This window comes from Argiope bruennichi, chromosome X2 (assembly GCF_947563725.1).
Source record: "Argiope bruennichi chromosome X2, qqArgBrue1.1, whole genome shotgun sequence".
Taxonomy (NCBI): Eukaryota; Metazoa; Arthropoda; class Arachnida; order Araneae; family Araneidae; genus Argiope; species Argiope bruennichi.
This window is the reverse complement of record NC_079163.1, coordinates 99,058,104-99,075,998: the sequence shown is the minus strand read 5'-3', so window position 1 is coordinate 99,075,998 and position 17,895 is coordinate 99,058,104. Positions and strand designations below refer to the sequence as shown.

Here is a 17,895-nt window from a genome sequence, read left to right as displayed (position 1 = left end):
AAGTTGATGGAATGGACAAGTCTTTCTTAAGTTTGGCATATTGTATCTAAAAAGGTATGTGCGATATATAAAATTAAAGATTTTGGTGACAGTTCCATTTTGCATCTCGCCAAGGTTTCTGCACTTGTAGCTCGGCTTTAAATCCAAGTATCTTGATGAAAATAATGTCATCTTATCGGATTTTACCTGTTGTCATAAGTAGATGCATATTTTGCATATAGGCTTTGTTATGATGCGTTCAATTGGTTATATATTCATTTTATCCATCATAGTTTGCAAATGCGAAGAGATTGGGCTGAGTTCCGTAGTATTTTATGATCATATAGGTTCTTCTATTACCTTTTTTTTTTTTTTTTTTTTTTTTTTTTTTTCTCCAGAATAAGTCAAACTCACCCTGTATAATAAACATATTTGTTTCAAAAGTTCTTACACCTCTGCCACTTATTGATACATACATAACATTTATAATCTGCTCCGTTAAGACTAATTTATAATTATACAAATTTAAGAACACATAAAGCATAACAGCGAATTGAATACAAAATGCAGATAACTTCCAATTAGAACTCGAATAATACTGCTATAACATAATTTTATTGAATAATTAATAGAATTAAAAATACCTGTCTTTAAACCTTCTTCGTCTACCTTTTCTAAAAGCAAAGTCGTTTATTGCACTATCAATATCTATAGCATCATATATTACTTGTTCAATAGCCAAGATAGCCAGATTAATTAAACTAAAAGTACTTATTGATTTTAAATAAATTTTGATCAATTTCAGTTTTAAAAAACTCCTCTCAAAGCTAGCACTGCTTATAGCAATTGTGAGGAATATTCGTAGCATTATTATAATATTAAGCAGAGTATCTTCCATCTCGGATTTCACAATAAATTGTCCATATCTAAGTGCATCCACAATAATTAATTTATTTTCGTGCCTGTGACAGCTATGAAAGCCCATAGTCAAACTCGTTCGAGCTTGTAATCCTGTTAATCAATTTCGGCAGATGCGTAAATCTAGATTGCAATCAGAGTCGTCCGAATTAAATTGTATAGCCGACGTTAGATATGCAAACTTTTTCTCCAAATTCCATAGTTGCTTATACCTCTCAGGAATTTCTAAAATTATTCTAATTCAGATTACAAACGTTAATTTTTATTTCAGATTATAAGATGTCATTATTTATTATGGAATTTTGCAACCCTAAAAAATACCGTCCGGCGAGGACCGCCCTAACTGCCACCGCTACGTTGCGACACTGCTAGGAAATGTGAAATATTAATTGTTTCATATATTGCCGCCCAGTTTTCAGCATTCTATAAAATGCCTAGGTCTTCTATAGAATGCAGGATTTCAAACTTTACTGGGAACACACACACACGCACGTTCCTATTTTATGAAGAACAATTTATCTTTCAACTAGATGAATTATCTAAATCCGGAAACGTTTTCTTTGTGCCAGTATTGAAATGAAAGCTGGAAAAAAAAATCTGAAATAAAGACTAATAGGAAAAGAAGAGACATGATAAGATTGCCAGTTTGTAATTTTCTCTATGATAAGGTATAAGTTGCGAGTAGTGGGAAATGCATTTTCCATGACATAAGCGCAATGCTTAGTAAATTTAGATTAAAACTGTTACAGATATGGAAGGCTGGGTGCACTAGGGATCCCTATATCAAATCTAGCTTGAATATCACAGTGAATGAAGTTATTCCCGGTGTCATAAATTATAAGATTTCCCTTTTCATTGTTTATCGAATACTTAATTATTAATTCGTAGTAATGTACCGTTATTCGATTTAGAAGACCGCTTGATTTTCGTACAGTCGCCGGAAAGGAAGTAAGAAATCAGACATTCTCGATTTCCATCTTTTCCCCTCTTTCATAAACACCTATTAAGAGTTTTAAGGACATTAATTAGCATTGTCTCTTACCACTTTTTATATAAATGAGGTTATATAGTTCTGTCTGTGAACATGAGAAAATCTCCTTGAAAGGTGAAGTATCCTAATGTTTCAGGATTTTATTAAGTTGGAAAACTTACTGATTTTTAAAAGTATTAACACATTTTAGAAATGAAATTATTCGAAACATTGTTGGACTCAAATTACACTACAGCGAAGAAATAAACTAAGAAATATTGGCTACTTTCTGGGATGTGGGAAGCACTGCTGCTCTTTAGAACATGCTTAATGGAAGCATTTGGAAATGGATGCATACAATTCTGTCCAATAAATGGTTCATTGTGAAATATTTTTACTATCAATAAGGTATGATTTATTTCAAAATCCTTTTAATGTTGCATAGTACTTGATGGTAATGAAACTGCGACATCGTGAAACTGAGTGTCTCAATTTCATAAGCTCACTGAACTCCAAAATAGAATGAAGTAGCGCAAATTTCGTGAGTATTTGAAACATTTTCATACACTGAAGTTTAACACTATATTTTTCGTTTTATTAAGTAGAATGCTATTTTCTAGTCTCGTTGTCTTCAAGTAAATTAAAGGAAATATTTTTAAAATTTCAAAAAATTCATTTCTTTCAATTCCTATTCAACAGAAGAGCAAATGTTTTAATGAATTTTCTATTCTCATTTGTTATTTTAGTAGATGAGTGATTCTCCATTACTTTTTCTCGCAGCATACCTCTGTATATATCTTTAACATAATTTTCAAGTAAAAAAGAATAAGAAATTAATAATTAGTTTATATATTTTTATTTTCAACGACTGATCTCATTTTGGTCACAATGTGTTGTGAAATAATTGATATTTTAAAAATATACTATTAATTACATTCGTATACTTTTCAACTCGTTTTGTTTTAATTTTTAGAACTAAAATGAAGAAAAATCAAGATGTATAAAATTGTGTTGAAAATCAGAAATCAATCTGAATTCGTTGGACACAAGCGTACTTGAAACAAAATATCATTAGAGCTTAATACTTAGTTTGTAAAAGTTACTCGTTTGGTCCGAGGAAAATGCATGGATTTTGTATTATTTAAATTTTTCATCATTTTATACTACGTTCAATAAATTTGGAGAATTTGCGAAGCTTTATATTAATTTAAAAGAAATCATTAAAAAATTATGTTTATTACTAATGAAAATTATTGACATTATTCACGCGTTTTTATTAAAATCTAGTTCATTTTCAATGCAAACTTTTTTTCGAGATTTCTTGAGTTGGACAGTACTTTAAATGATGAGAAAGTATGTTTAATTCATTAAAAATGATAAATCAAAGTTATCTAGTTCTGCATTTTTGTTATGTCTTAAATTTATCTGAAAATACTTTCAGAATGATTTGATCTTAAAATACTTTGAGGAAAATTTTCTTTTCGAGCATGAATTTATGTCCCAAAATACTTTTTATAAATTATAAAAGGGAAAGATAAAAAAACTATTATAATAAACCATTTTTTCTAGAGATAAAAAAAAAAATTTAAAGGATTTTTTAAACAATGAAAACAAGTATAGATTACATTTATTTGAATATTTAATGTTAAATATAAATTTTTTAATCTTTTTTTATTCACACTTTATAATGCTTCAATATATGGTAATATATTAATGTTTTACTTATTTTTATAAATTAATGATTATTATTTAAAAATAAAAGTTAGTCATTAAATTGTAATGCTCAAAAAATTTCGCAAGGAAAACGTTTTTTTCTAAATGTAGAAAAGTCTACGTTTTTTTCATGTAATGAATACCGAAGCTCTTTTAATATTTATTATACTTTTAATGTTAAATATCAGTTTTTTTAATCTTTTTTATTCGCACTTTATAATACATCAATATATGGTAATGGATTAATTTTTTTCTTATTTTTTTATAAATTAGTGATTATTATTTAGAAAATAATAATTATTCATTAAATTGTAATGCTCAAAGCAATTTCTCAAAGAATAAGTTATCTGCGTTTTTTGCGTGCAATGAATACCGAAGTTCTTCTATTAATACTTATGATACTTTTAAGTTCAGGTCAAAATATCTTAATTATCAACAAAGACTAATTAAACTAATTATAAAATTACTTAATGGGAATTATAAACACATTTGTAATTAATAAAAATATTTTTAGAATCATTGAAAGTTTACGAAATTATATCAAAATGTAGATACTGGCTTGTTAAAATGTACATGTTGGTGATGCTTGTAGTGAGCCACGGACAAATTGTACGTTAAGGGCCTCGAAAAGCTTCATTCATTCCTGAATCAGATCTATATTTCATGCAGCAAGTACGTTTAACTTTCACTTATAGTAATGTTTTAATGAAAGAAATTTTTTTAAATTTTAATTGTGTTACAGGAAGTGATCAAAAGGTAATTTTATATGTATAAGATTCAAAATCCTTGTCCACAAATATTTCAAAATGAAGGAATAAATAAAACTTTGAAATAATTGCAGGACGTGCTTCCACATCTCCAGTATACTGCCACAGTTGTAAAGATTTGAGATATCATAGTTTTATACTAAATTACAAACTTTCTGTGTAATTGTTCAGTTTTTCAGAAAATAATAAAAGATCTTAAAAGTTAATGAAGAAAATAAAAGATTGTTTTTAGCATAAAGAATGAAGCATTTCCGTTCAAAATAAATTTGGTGCAAACATTTTAAAATATTTATTAGACAAATAACAATAATATCACAGACATATAAATTACCAATGCAAGGCAAGCGAAAGCAGAACGTATTTTCAATATCAGAAACCATCACTTCTCTTGATTTGTTACATACATAAAACCGAATGAAAATTTCTTACATCAGAATTATACAAAGCGCTCTCAATATTTATTATATATATTTTTTATTCTTATTTGGGTCAAATCAATAAAATGATTTTTTATTACAATACGGCGCGAATTTATATGGCAGAAGCCATATTTTATTTAGGTATAAAAGAATGTGAACAGAAAATAGAAAATACCATGATGAGTTTTTTAATTTAATTTTTGACATTTAATTAAATATTGTGTTTTAAAAAATTGTTGTAAATAACTGATAAGGAATTTAAATATATCTAAAACATTTCGTAAGTAATTTGATTTTAAAAAGTGTTAATTCTACTTTGTAATTTTTTTTCTTTTTCAAACAATATATATTAAAAAAAAATGGGGGGAAATGATGAAGAAATGTTATTTGGGACTTAAAATGTTAATTAAATTTAATTAAAATATTGTTATTGCTAAGTTAAAATTTCTTTATTGAAAATTCCCCCCTACTACTTCAAAAATGTAATTCTAAAATGACTATTTTATTTATTAGTGATTTTATTTTTAATAACTAATTAAAAGAAGTAAAATACGAGCACCACTGCACAGTGTATCAAAATTTATCTGAATTTTCATTGTGAATAGTTTTTTCAGAATTCTACCATGGTTATATCATTCTTCTCAAGCACACGTCTTTTTGTAGCATTGGGTTAAACTACAAAATAAAATTAACGCTTTGTAAATAGTTTCAGTTCATAAACTAAGAAGTTAAAAAGCACAGTCCATTTATTTAAAATTCTCTCAAGACAAAATGAGCTAGATTTTTCTGACAACATAAAAGGTAAGATATTCATAAGCTCGTTTATTCTATGAAGCTCACATTTTTTCCTTTTTAAAAGTCTGTTGCTTCCTTTTACACAGTGGCAGTGTTTTGTAAAGTCACAATTCACTTACAAGCACAAATCCTTTATGAAAATCTTCATATATACTGTAATTTACATAAGTCTGGTATGTAAAATAGGAACTTTTCACACTATATGCTATTCCTTTATATTAGATATAATTATATAATACATTTTTCAGAGCTGAGGATAAAAATATCAACGTAAAAAATACAGATAAAACCCCGAAATCCTTAAGAATCTTTTAATAAAGATTTAACTTGAAAAACCTTGCTGATTTCGGATTGGTTGTAAAATTTAGCTTATTATCTGGATTAAGAAAAGTTAATATCCTTCGAATCAGCTTCAGAATGTGATGCTACAGAATTAAAAGAATCGAAAAATTTATTATCTTCCTGTAAAATTCCGTTTCTTATGTATTCAAAAAGGCAGTCATCAATAGCACATAGTGATTCCGGTTGATTACAGGAATAATCTAAGTTAAAATTCTCGTCTTTAGCATTATCATCAAACTTCAGTAGAGGTAAATCGATTTCAAAGCCTTGATAGGAATTTGATGATTCACTTAAGAGACAAGGATCGCCATTTTCTCTGCGCATATGTGGGTCATCGTATTCGTCAAATGAATCTAAAGCACTGCAAAATCCTGATGAAATGTTTGATGAACTTCCAATCGAAGATTTTTTCAATTTTTCACATATTTCAATATCTGAGCTGGACTGATCCATGTCATAGGTAGAATCTTCAATGTTTTGGGCTCCATCTCTGTGTAAGAAATTCCCTTTTGCTGTATTGTCTTCCTCACCCAGTGGTGGAACTTCTCCTATTTTGAACTTTTCAAGAAAAAATGAATTATTTATTTCTCTTAACGGAAATATATCATCTTGAGATTTATATGAAGTTTTGTCAGATAGAGAATTGAAAGTTGAAAGTTCAGACTTTAAAGTGGGATTTAAAAAATCGGTAAAGCTGCTAACATCTGCAATAGTATCAGAGTTACCATTCATAGTTTTGTGAGAAAATGAATTTTGACTCAAGTTTGATGATTCCATATTCTCGGAATGGCCATCTGCGTTTAAAAATATTTGCAATAGAGATTCCGGAATATTTTGATTTTCCATTGATAATTTATCTCGTTTAATATCGTCAGAGTAAAATTTAAGACACTGCCTTTCACCTTCTTTGAAATTCTGATCATTGGTAATTCTGTTTCGAGCTATTTTGGCGCTTTTAAACTTTTGACAGCTAGAAAAATATGCATCCACGTCATGGGGAGTCAACATTACTGAATCAGGTTGAAATTTTGTTGAAGATTCTTCAAGCATGTTTGAAATGAAATTTTCAGTTTTAATTTCTGAATTGTCACTAACATTTTTAATAAATACCATTTCAGATGATTGCGTCTTTGAAAGTTCTGTATCCATGAAGACTTCATCTACATGACATGCTTCATTTTTTTGAAATTCTTGGGAAGGAAAATGGTTTATGTTCTGATTTTCATGAATCGAGGATGAAGAAGATTCAGAATTGAAAGAGTGTCTTTGATTTTCTGAAATTTTTCTGGTTTCATCTGTAGAATCATTCTGGTATTCCCGCGAGGAACTTAATCTTTGAATTATTTGTTCTAAACACGAAGAATTTGGCTGATGAGAAATAACTGCCTGCCTTTTTGAAGTGTTATTTGTGATAGAAGTTTTACTCCCAATATCTACACTGTTATAAACTTGTGGAAATTCTAACTGAGGAGGCTGGTTTGCATCTTGACACAAATCTGATGATATTTCACTAAGATTCAATAGAAGGTTTGTACGATTTCCAGAAAAAGCAAAAATTTTTGCATTTCCATTTTCATCCTCAGAATGAGTAATAGTTTCAGGACTTGGAGAACTTAATTGGTAATTTGGAGTATCCGCCGTCTCGCTAAAGGAATCAACAGTGTCTGAGCATGGAGAAGTTAATTTCTGGATAATTTCTTCGATTACATTGCTATCCGATTGATGAGATGCCATGTTTTGTACATTTAATGGAATAGATACGTCCTCACTTTTGTTTTCCTCACTAAATGAAAATAAATTTCCTTCATTCGTATGATTTAATTTGAAGTTGCGATCATAAAGATCGCTATTTCGAAATGTTATGCTAGTATTTTCTGTTTCATCGGAATGCATTATTTTTCTTTGATTTGATAAATTAAAGTGAGAAGAATTGATGTTATTTTCTAGTTCTTTATCCAGTTCATCAAAGATACCTGACTGTCTTTTGCCCATTGGATTTGCATTTTGAGTGTCTTTTAGATCAATCGATGTTAGTTGGTTGAGGACAGAATTATGCACATTTCTGTAATTGCTATCACAGTTTTTCAGTTCACTAAGTTCGTCCAAAATTGCGCGTAAATCGACAGCATTATCTTGTATTTCTTTATTTAACAGAAAATCTATTTCTTCATTCGATGTATCGGATTCATCCTGTTGCAAAATTTGCCTAATAACTTCATCCTCTGAAGGCGGTAAACAATAAGTTTCTGAACTAGTGTTTAAAAAATTACCATTATCCAAATCAATTTTATTTCTTCCTACTTCAGTAGTTATGTAGCTACCACTGAGATGATGGGGGCTCATAAAATACTCTGTTGATACTGTTTTATTACCAATAGGTTTAAAGGATGCTTTATGAAAAATAACCTGCTGTTGATGATATGCTTGATAGGAACTATGACAGCTACCATATGAACTGGTTTCAGTTTTTAAGGATGAAGTCTGAGCAATGAAAAGCTGTTCTGAGTGATATGGTGTTCCCGTAGATAAATGAAAATTTGTTTTCCAAGATCGATCATTGTATAAGGCACTAAACGATGGGAGGTTTTCACCTGAATTGAAAGGTTTCGGCGGATTAGAATTTGCCTGATTTTCGTCATTTGCGTATTGCGAATTATTCCATGAACATACGTCTGATTTTCTTAACCATAAATTTCTTTGTGGAATGCCATTAGGAAATAAACTACGCCTTCTATTTTCTACTGGGTTGTGAGATACCATTCCTCTGCCTTTTCTTCTCCTGTAGGTTCCTTTCCTTCTGGGTGTTCTTCCGGAGCCTGCTGCCTCATCAACTGTCCACCAGGAACTTTTCCCTGTGCCATCATTTCGGATTCGCATGAATTTTTTATGAAGTGACAGGTTGTGACGTATAGAATTCTGAAAAGAAAAAGAAATATAATTCAAATTAGAATTTCTATTGTAAGTAATTTTAAAAGCAAAAAATTAATAAAAATGTGGTTCATAAATTTTAAATTTTGTTTTTAAAACTACGCATTTGTTAAATTTTAGGGCGAAATAACAATTTAAGAAGCCTTTAAAGAAAGAAAACCTTTATTTATTTTGCAACAAATGGAACAGTAAACTATGTAAAATAGTAATTTTAAAACTTGCACTTTAAAACTAAATTTGGTCTTTTTTCTGATTGTATTTTTTTTAATGCAAAATACCAAAATTAAAGTGAAGACAAGTTAGCAAACGAATAACTTTATCTAGAAGTACATTCAGCTGCATAAGAAATGTTTCTTATTTTAATAATTTTCGATGGTCTTATTTTCAGTATTTGTAACATGAAAATATTCTACGAAAAATTTAATTGCTTCTACTTAAACATCATTTTAAAAACAAATGGAGTAAATCCATATACATACCAAATAAGGAGCAATAATTAAATATTGCAATTCATTACCCCTTTTAAAGGATCATCTAGAACAACAATTATTTCTTTGATATTATTGTAGGAATGCATTCCGGTGTTTTTAATTAAAGATTTCTCTGCCTGAAATAATATTTCATGTATAAAGACTTAACTAATATTTTTCTTTATTTATATGCATTCGCAGAATTAAATAGACAATCTAAAATTCTAACTGTACTCAATCGAATTTTAGAGAGTCAAGATGGCTGGTACTAAACTATTCAAATTATAAAAAGTAAAAACTTTACTACTTCTGGCTTATGTAATTTCACCTTTTTTCGATTATTTTATCTCCTTCAGAATGATAAGAAATAATCTTATAGTTCACAAAGATTTAATCCTCATTATGATCGACAGGAGTGTTCTCCGGTCGATTTTCTCGTATATTTAGTATACATATAGTACTAATTATACGAGAAAAATTTAGTATACATATATCTCGTATGTATATAGAACTTTCGTTTCAGTTCTCTTTATAAGAGTCGATATCATTTCAAGCAACTGAGGGACTGAGAAGGAGGTGATATACACCTCATCGACTTTCGTGTTTTGTGACGTACTGTACCATGTCTTGTGTTTCGTGATATAATGAAGAAAATCAAAAATAAATTTTGAAAGTCTATTTTGGACAGATTGGATACAGATTTTAATACAAATCCACACTTTTGGTGCGAAAAGAGCGCAAGATATTTTTTATCTAGGTTTTTGCGAATATACAAATCATATTATATTCATTCCTTTGACGGATATGGTTCAAAATTTAATACACATCTTATTTCTGATGATAAAGCAATATATCGAGTAACATTTAACTAGCTTTTTACATTTTTGAGTTATCGAGATCATGATTATAAATATTATGGAATTTAAAAACAATGTTTAACAAATTGAGAAATAGATGGCGCCACTAGTCTGAACGCAATAATTATTCAAATTTTTTTTTAAACTGCTAATTAAAAGCTATAAAATTATTTAAATATCAAACTGTCATTGAGAGCAAATAAATGTATAAACTATCAGAACTCTTGAACTTATTAAGTGAGTGAGAAATAGAATCAAAAATTCCCTCTTTACAAAAATCAAAAATTTTAAGATAAGTAAATATTTTTTTGAGTAACTGAAGGAAAATTTTAAAATGATAAAAATTATGTCCATCTTTTTATACTGCAAATAATAATCTTAAATTGAATTGTAGAATATTTAGTAACATATGTCAGATTTTCAATGACAATTAAGAATGCAAGGAAAGGAAATGTTTATGTGTAAGCGCGAGTGAATACCTTAAATTTCAAAACAAATTGTTCGCAATTACAACTCTAAAAGTTGGCATGCATACAATCCAAAATAGGCTTGATGCAACTCGAAGCCTGAGTTTTAAAATTTGAAATCAGGAATTTTTTATTTAATATTTTGTCTCGTTTTTTGAGATTTGTCTCACTTCTTTTCCTGCAGTATCTTTTCTAATGATTGTAAGGATAAAAAAATCAACGCACCCTCGAATAGAACAAAAATTGTCTTAATAAAGGAATTTTTTGGTATTAACGCAATTTACTGAGTTTGGGAATTTTTTTTTTAACTTTTCTGTTCTCCCGAAAAATTTTAAGGATGAAATTTTTTGCCTTAAATTATCTAATTTTGTTACTTTTTTTAAATTTTATAAGATTTACTACTCGAATATTTCTTCTAATTTTAAAACAAGAATCATCGAATTATATATATTTTTTTATTTTTAAATAATTGTTTTCCCGATTAATTCAAAGATTCTTGTCGAAGTTCTGCTAAAGTCGAAGAATCTTGCTCATTAGCAAGGTCACAAAATACTCGCCAGAAGGGAGGGGGAAGAAGCTTCTGAAGTGTAAGTACATGGAACAAAGCATGGATTTACTACAGAGAAAACTATAAAAAATTTTTGTATACTGTCAGAGTCTTATTGAACATTGATGAGTATAATGATACAAAGAATATGCACTCGTATATCTCGTAAGTTATAGATCTCATGTTGTATGCAGGGAAACATTAAGCAGTTCTTCCATAACAAATTAAACACTTAAAGACACAAACATTTCTCAATGGTAGACTAAATTCTTCTATGACAAATTACATACTTAAACTATTTGAGAAACTGCCTTTTAAATTCGTTTGTACACTTTCATCAACAAACGAAACAGAAAAGAAAGTGTCCTATTTACCTAACGTGGTTTCCTAGTTTAAACGGATTAACCAGAAAAATTCTTCTTCTTTTTTTTTTTTTTTTTCCCTTCTTCTTTAGATTGACATTGGATACTTACCAATTTCATAGAAATTATGTTTGACTGCTTTTTGAAATCATTAAAAATTTCATTCGGCTTTCTTTCTTTAACATTTTACTTGGTTTATAGAATACATCTTATTGCAAATTTTGGAGAAGAAAGATTTCCAATTAATAAAAAAATAATATCTATATCAGCTATTAAGCACAGAAGTTCAGACTGCATCCGAACCATGTTTGCTTATTTTTTCTTCTTTCCTACATTTGAAATAAATCTATTAGCTAGTATTATTAGATGGTATTAACACGTAATTGTTAAAAAGACATTTCTTTTCGAAATAGAAAACTGTTATTGAATGTTTTTCAAGATGCTGCATGCTGAAGTGCACGCGGGGGGTGGGGGAGGAAGAACTGTTTATTAGCTATTTCTGTAGCACTGTTATTCTTAATAGTTGAGCGTGTTTTTCTGCTTTTCCGATTTTTAATCTTTAAGCTAGTGTTATGAAATTACATTAGACACACGAATGTTAAAAAATTGTTGTTGACTGTTTTTGAAATTACAGCATGCTGGAGGAAAGGGAATGTAGTTCATTTTCACTCCGAAGAACTGTTATTTTTAATAAATGGGTATTTTTTTCTTTCATTTTTTGTTTAAAAAAATCATTTATTCACTGCTGCAATTAAGAACCACTTTCTGTTGTTATATTAAAGAAATCAGACAGACAGAAAATGTGGGAAATGTCACCATTTATAGTTTTATTTTTCGCCACGTGCATGGTGCTCGTTTTTCCAAACGGAACTCTGGACGTGGGAACCGGACAAAGAAGCGTCTTCTTCACATATCTGTGTCTCTGGGGCTTTCATAAACAGGAAAACATCACTATCTGTGCGATCCACTCGGATCAGCCCCGATGGACTTATCTACCCTTCAAAAATCCTATCGGCTAACAGGGAGTGGGCCTCCCTCCTGCTCACTCGATATTTTCGGTCTTTCTCGGAGGATCGAAGTATTTTTATTCTTTCCATGAAATCGCGATAATGCCTGCGAAAGTCACTAACCGACGCTCAGCTCGACCTATTTCTATCGAATCCAATCAAATATTTCGCTCAATTTTGGGATAATGGATTGGATTTTTCTATGAGCAACAAAAAAAAATTTTTTTTTTCCAAATTGTTTGAGAACTGTTAAAAATAATGAAATTTTTAACAAGAAAATATGATAATAATAAAAAAGTTAGTTGTTAGTTGTATATCAGTTACAAGCCACTGCGTAAACTTTTACAGACTCCATCCATTTGGTTTTAGTTAAATTGATGCCTTGTTTTGAAGCTATAGAAGATCAATTTTTTAGCGAATTTGAATGTTTTGAAACGTGATCTAATGTCGGAGATGGCACTTGAGATAGCATCTTCCTCTCGAAATTGCAATACTACACTTTTGATCCCGACTGACTCAATCATCTACACGGTGACACGTTCCTGTCCAGATGACACCATGGCCTCAAAAAGAAGTGAAATGAACAGATTCAAATATTTAAAAACATCTCAATTGATTTGGAAACTAGTAGATTATCAATATAAAAATCCGTCATTTCGGCTTTAAAATAATGTCCATCATATAAATATTTGTATTACATTACAGTACATCGTGTAAATAGCCTGTTGTTAGTGACAAGACCGCCATTTGGTCACTATGACCCAATTTCTTTTGGACTGAATTAATGACTAGGATGATAAGAGAGAATTCTCAAGGCTTACATTCATGTCTTCCATCAGGATGGATATGATTTAGGAGTCACTAAATGCTAGACTGGTGGAGGGTTATTTTCTGCATATGAAAAGGGTCTCCTTTAGTAGAAGTCTTTGTAAAGGTAGAATAATACGAAAAAAATAACAGATTCATATTAAAGTCAATAATTTACCACAAAATTCTTTTAGATGTTTATGTATCAGCCGGTTTACAGACCAAATTATCGTACCAAATTTTATAGCATTTTAAGCATTTGCGCATAGTATGTATTATATGCAAGCATTTTTACATTTTTTTTTAATGTAGAGTAGTAAAGTTAAACTTGAAACAAAATATAAATAATAGAAGAGTAAAATTCCATTAAAATGCATTTTAAACCAATTTGTTACTTTTGGACTCAAAGCTATTGTATTTCACGAATTGAAATCAATGTGGGCAATGCATTTTCATCTGTCAAATTAATTGTTTTTTTTTTTCCCTTAAGCGATGCTCCGATTTTCTGAGCCCATGTAAGAAAAGAAAAGAAAAGAAAAAAAAAAAAAAAAAAAAAAGGAAACTCTTGCTTCCTTATAAAAATTTCACAATAGCATGGAGTAAGGTTTACCCAATTGACTTTCATGTGCCCTACTTTTTGTATTCTGTACAATTAAAAAGGTTTAAAGAGCCTGATATAGTTGCATCATTTCTGCGTCCTTTGTATAGCCGCTTACCTTAGTTTTACAGGAACCTTGTGAGCACCAAAATGAGAAGATGAGCCTGTTTAATATTATGCCCCAAAAGTATGCAAAATTATGCAAGCTCTAATAAATTCATAGCTACAATATACGACTTTCAAATGAATTATATCTAAAAATTTATCTTTACAATGTCATATTATAATATTTATAGTTAATATATTTATAGTACTTTGTCCGAATTACAAAGAAGCAATTTTGGAAGAAAGTTGTCTATATTCGTAAAAATTTAATAACCTTGACGTAGAAAGTTAATGTGTCAGTAAGTTATATAAGTAATACACCTTACAAAGATGCGATTCTTTTTTGTTATCTGTCTTTGAATCCAGTAACAGCTGATTATTATTGTTTATTATTGTTTGCATATTTTTATTTAATTTGATTTCATATTTGTAAAGATGAAATTCTATAATTGGTTTTTCACTGACCGATTAATCCTCTAAAAATTTGAAGTTCTCGATAATAACATGTATTAAAAAACTTTGAGAACTTAATTATCAATTAAAGATTAAATTTTGATTCCATACATTTGTCGCTAGTTGGTAGCAGATTTGAGAAAAAATATTTCAAATAAATTATATTTATTATTATGAATTAATTTTTTATTTATAATAATGAATTTAAAGTAGAAAATAATCAAAACATAAAATCAACATTTTAGCACATTAATAAAAGTGTGTTTTTAAAAAAATATTTTGTTAAACTTATTTATTATGTTTTTTCTGTACAAAGGCTCAACAATTGTACAACACTGGGAAAAAGCTGAAATATTTTTAAATTGACTTTATTTAAATGTGATGCTTTAATAACGCAACTGACGAAATTACTTGGGACATTTATGATATAACTTCTATGATGCTTTAGTTAACCCCTTAAAGGGCCATTTTTTTCCAGTCATATTATGTTAAAATATTTTTAGGCTTGAAATTAGAACCAGAAAAGGGATTCATTTAGCTTATTAGATAAATTTAATTTGATTAATTCATTAATTTGGTTAATTAATAATTAAGCATCAAAACAAGACACATCATTTTGTGTAAAATAAAGAACTAAAGCATCCAAGTTTCTGTCTTTCTAAAAAATTTGTCAGAACTTATGCCAACCTACATAAATTCATACAAAGATTGATAAATTTGGTGGGAAGCATACTTCCCACGGCCCTAGAAAGGGTTAAAAGGTTACATTTAAATGAATACCTGCATTCAGATGGAATTAATTTATTTTCTACCTAAAAAGATTACAAGTTATTTAAATAAATTCAAAAACTATTTTGAAAGTAAATGTGTCAAGTCGCGCATCGTTATAGTCATACTATAGATATAATTATTATCCCATCTAATTAGGCGCTTTTATTAATTTTTCTTGTTTCACGTTTTTAAAAATGTTTAAGACATGTACCTTGATAAATATATCAGACATTTTATCCAGCACTTCTTGAAATGTAAACAAATGAAGCCTATTTATAGAAATTCAGAAACTGGCATACAATTTTTCTTACATATAATTTCTTCTATGATAGAAGTCAATGAAAATAATCGAGAATCCACCTTTTTCAGCAATTAAATAATATCATAAATGTAGTTTATTTTTGAAAGATGATTTGAATTGCATTTCTATTTTATTACCAATATATTTTATTCCATTAATGACCAACAATTCCAATTTTTTTCTATTATTGTTAAGGAAAATGAAAAATTAGTTTGGTTTCTCAATTCAGAAATGAATATTGATTTGATATTTCTCGAAGCAGACTTTGTTCATGTTCTTAAGAGTTTAGTATTATCTAGTCTTTGATTAGGAGCCAATGGAGATATTCTTGTCTAGACTTTCTTGTAATTTTAATGGTGTGATTTCTATCTTGCTTCGTATTACATTTAAGAATCAATTATACATTTGAGTTATTTCCCATCGCCCAAATGGATCCAAAACTTCATACAAATTTTCAGTTGTGAGATCAAGAGCATGCACCAAATTTCTGCTGGCTTCTTACTTTTTCAAATGCGGAGTATACAAACAAAAAATATTATAATCGTCAAAAATTTCGAACTCTAGAATCTGACGAATCTTCATGTCCCCGACCATCTCTAGTCCATAAAACAAATTCTTGGAATTATGTCTGCCTGTCTGTCTCACGATAAGTCAAAAACGGTTTGAGATAGATTGATGAAATATGGTATATAGTCTTTACATCAAATTTGTAGATTTTTGCCAAATTTTGAACAAAATCCATTGTGAGGAAGTCTGCTTGTCCGGTTGTCCAAAAACAGATTAAAATAATAACTAAAAAACGAAAAAAGCTAGTTGGATAAAATTTGGTATACAAATTTAACGTCTGAAGTATAGATAAATACCGAATGTTGAGTCATATCTGTCATATAGTTTATCATCTATCGGTCTGGATTTTCGTATGTGATATTTGGACCACAACTGCGGTTCGATGCCAAATGTTGTTTCCAAATTATCAGAAAAAAGGCGTTCAAAAGTATGTATTCGATATTCTGGTACCTGTGTATTTACTGCATGTCAGCCATTAACTACCAAAGATAGCTGTGTTAGATTAGTGCTAAGATAGATATTTCGTAATTATGGTTTGCCAATATCATGCGTTAATACACTAATTTTTATTATATTATTATTATATTATATTATTATTATATTATATTATTATATTATTATTATATTATATTATTATATTATTATTATATTATATTATTATATTATATTTATTTATTATATTATTATAACTCTCATGCGTGAAAATAAAAATATGAGCACTCATAGAATTCACGTTCTTGCATAAGATTCACAATTTAATGCGGGAACGGGGCGAGGGATAATATCTTTATTAGAGAGTCTGCGAGAAAGTTTCGTGAAGACCACTCCCGCTAGCTGAGTTCTAGCGTTATCGCCACGAATCCATGAATAATGGACCGACAGTCAATCAACTTTTTGACAGATTTTATCTAAAGTCTGATACGCGTTTTTAATTTTATTCACAAAGCTACATGCAAAACCTCCACCCATCAAGTTTCTTACGTGTTACAGTTATTGCGATCATATGCACACAATATGAGATAGGCTTCATTTTGATAGATTTTTTCCAAAATGTGAGTGAAAATGTTAAACTTCGTTGAGTTCTCGAGTTAAAAAACAGAGAGATAGACAGACAGCAAAATTTCTACAATATTTGTTTTTGAAGTCCGAGATATTTGAAACGGACAGGTCTATCAAAATCTCAATGTCGAATTTTTTGAGAATTTCACTGTCTCTATCGTTAGATAAGCAAGTATAAACGGAACATTCTTTTTTTTTTTTTCGTTATATATTTTTAAGATTGTTTGAATTTTATCGAACTGCAACTGCTTCACGAATTCAAAGTTAATCTTTTCGAAATTTTTTTGTTTAGGAATTTGTTTCGCAGTTTTATAGAAGTTAATTTTAGAATGAAATCACTTTATTTTGTATTGTTTTAAGAAGAATTTAGGGTTAATTTCTATACAATTTATCGTAGAAAAAGAGGATGATCGTTTAAAATGACATCTTGAATAGTTATATGACATAGAACATCACATTTATTTCCATTTTTATATGAATATTTTATCCCCATACTGAGACATATTTTGGACATTGTATTTAAATGCAGAATACATGCACAGTAAAAAATTAATTTTTTTTTTTAACAAATATAAAGTAAAAGTTTAAAGTAATATCTGAAATGTTGAAAACTTCTTGATGCCTTAAATAACTCACGACCATTTCTTCTGTGTCACCAACGCAAGTTCACTTAAGGAATTCCAAAGTGTCTCA

The 17,895-nt window shown here is 29.1% G+C and overlaps 1 protein-coding gene across 1 annotated transcript in view; it reads right to left on the bottom strand.

Annotated features, from left to right (window-relative positions):
• Window positions 1-5,203: 5,203 nt before the first annotated feature.
• LOC129959628 (uncharacterized) overlaps window positions 5,204-17,895 on the bottom strand; it is a 37,645-nt gene continuing 24,953 nt past the window's right edge. The window contains exon 2 of the mRNA XM_056072496.1: window positions 5,204-8,819. Within this exon, the coding sequence (XP_055928471.1) occupies window positions 5,943-8,819 (2,877 nt within the window). The 3' untranslated portion in view covers window positions 5,204-5,942. The remainder of the gene's footprint in view (window positions 8,820-17,895) is intronic.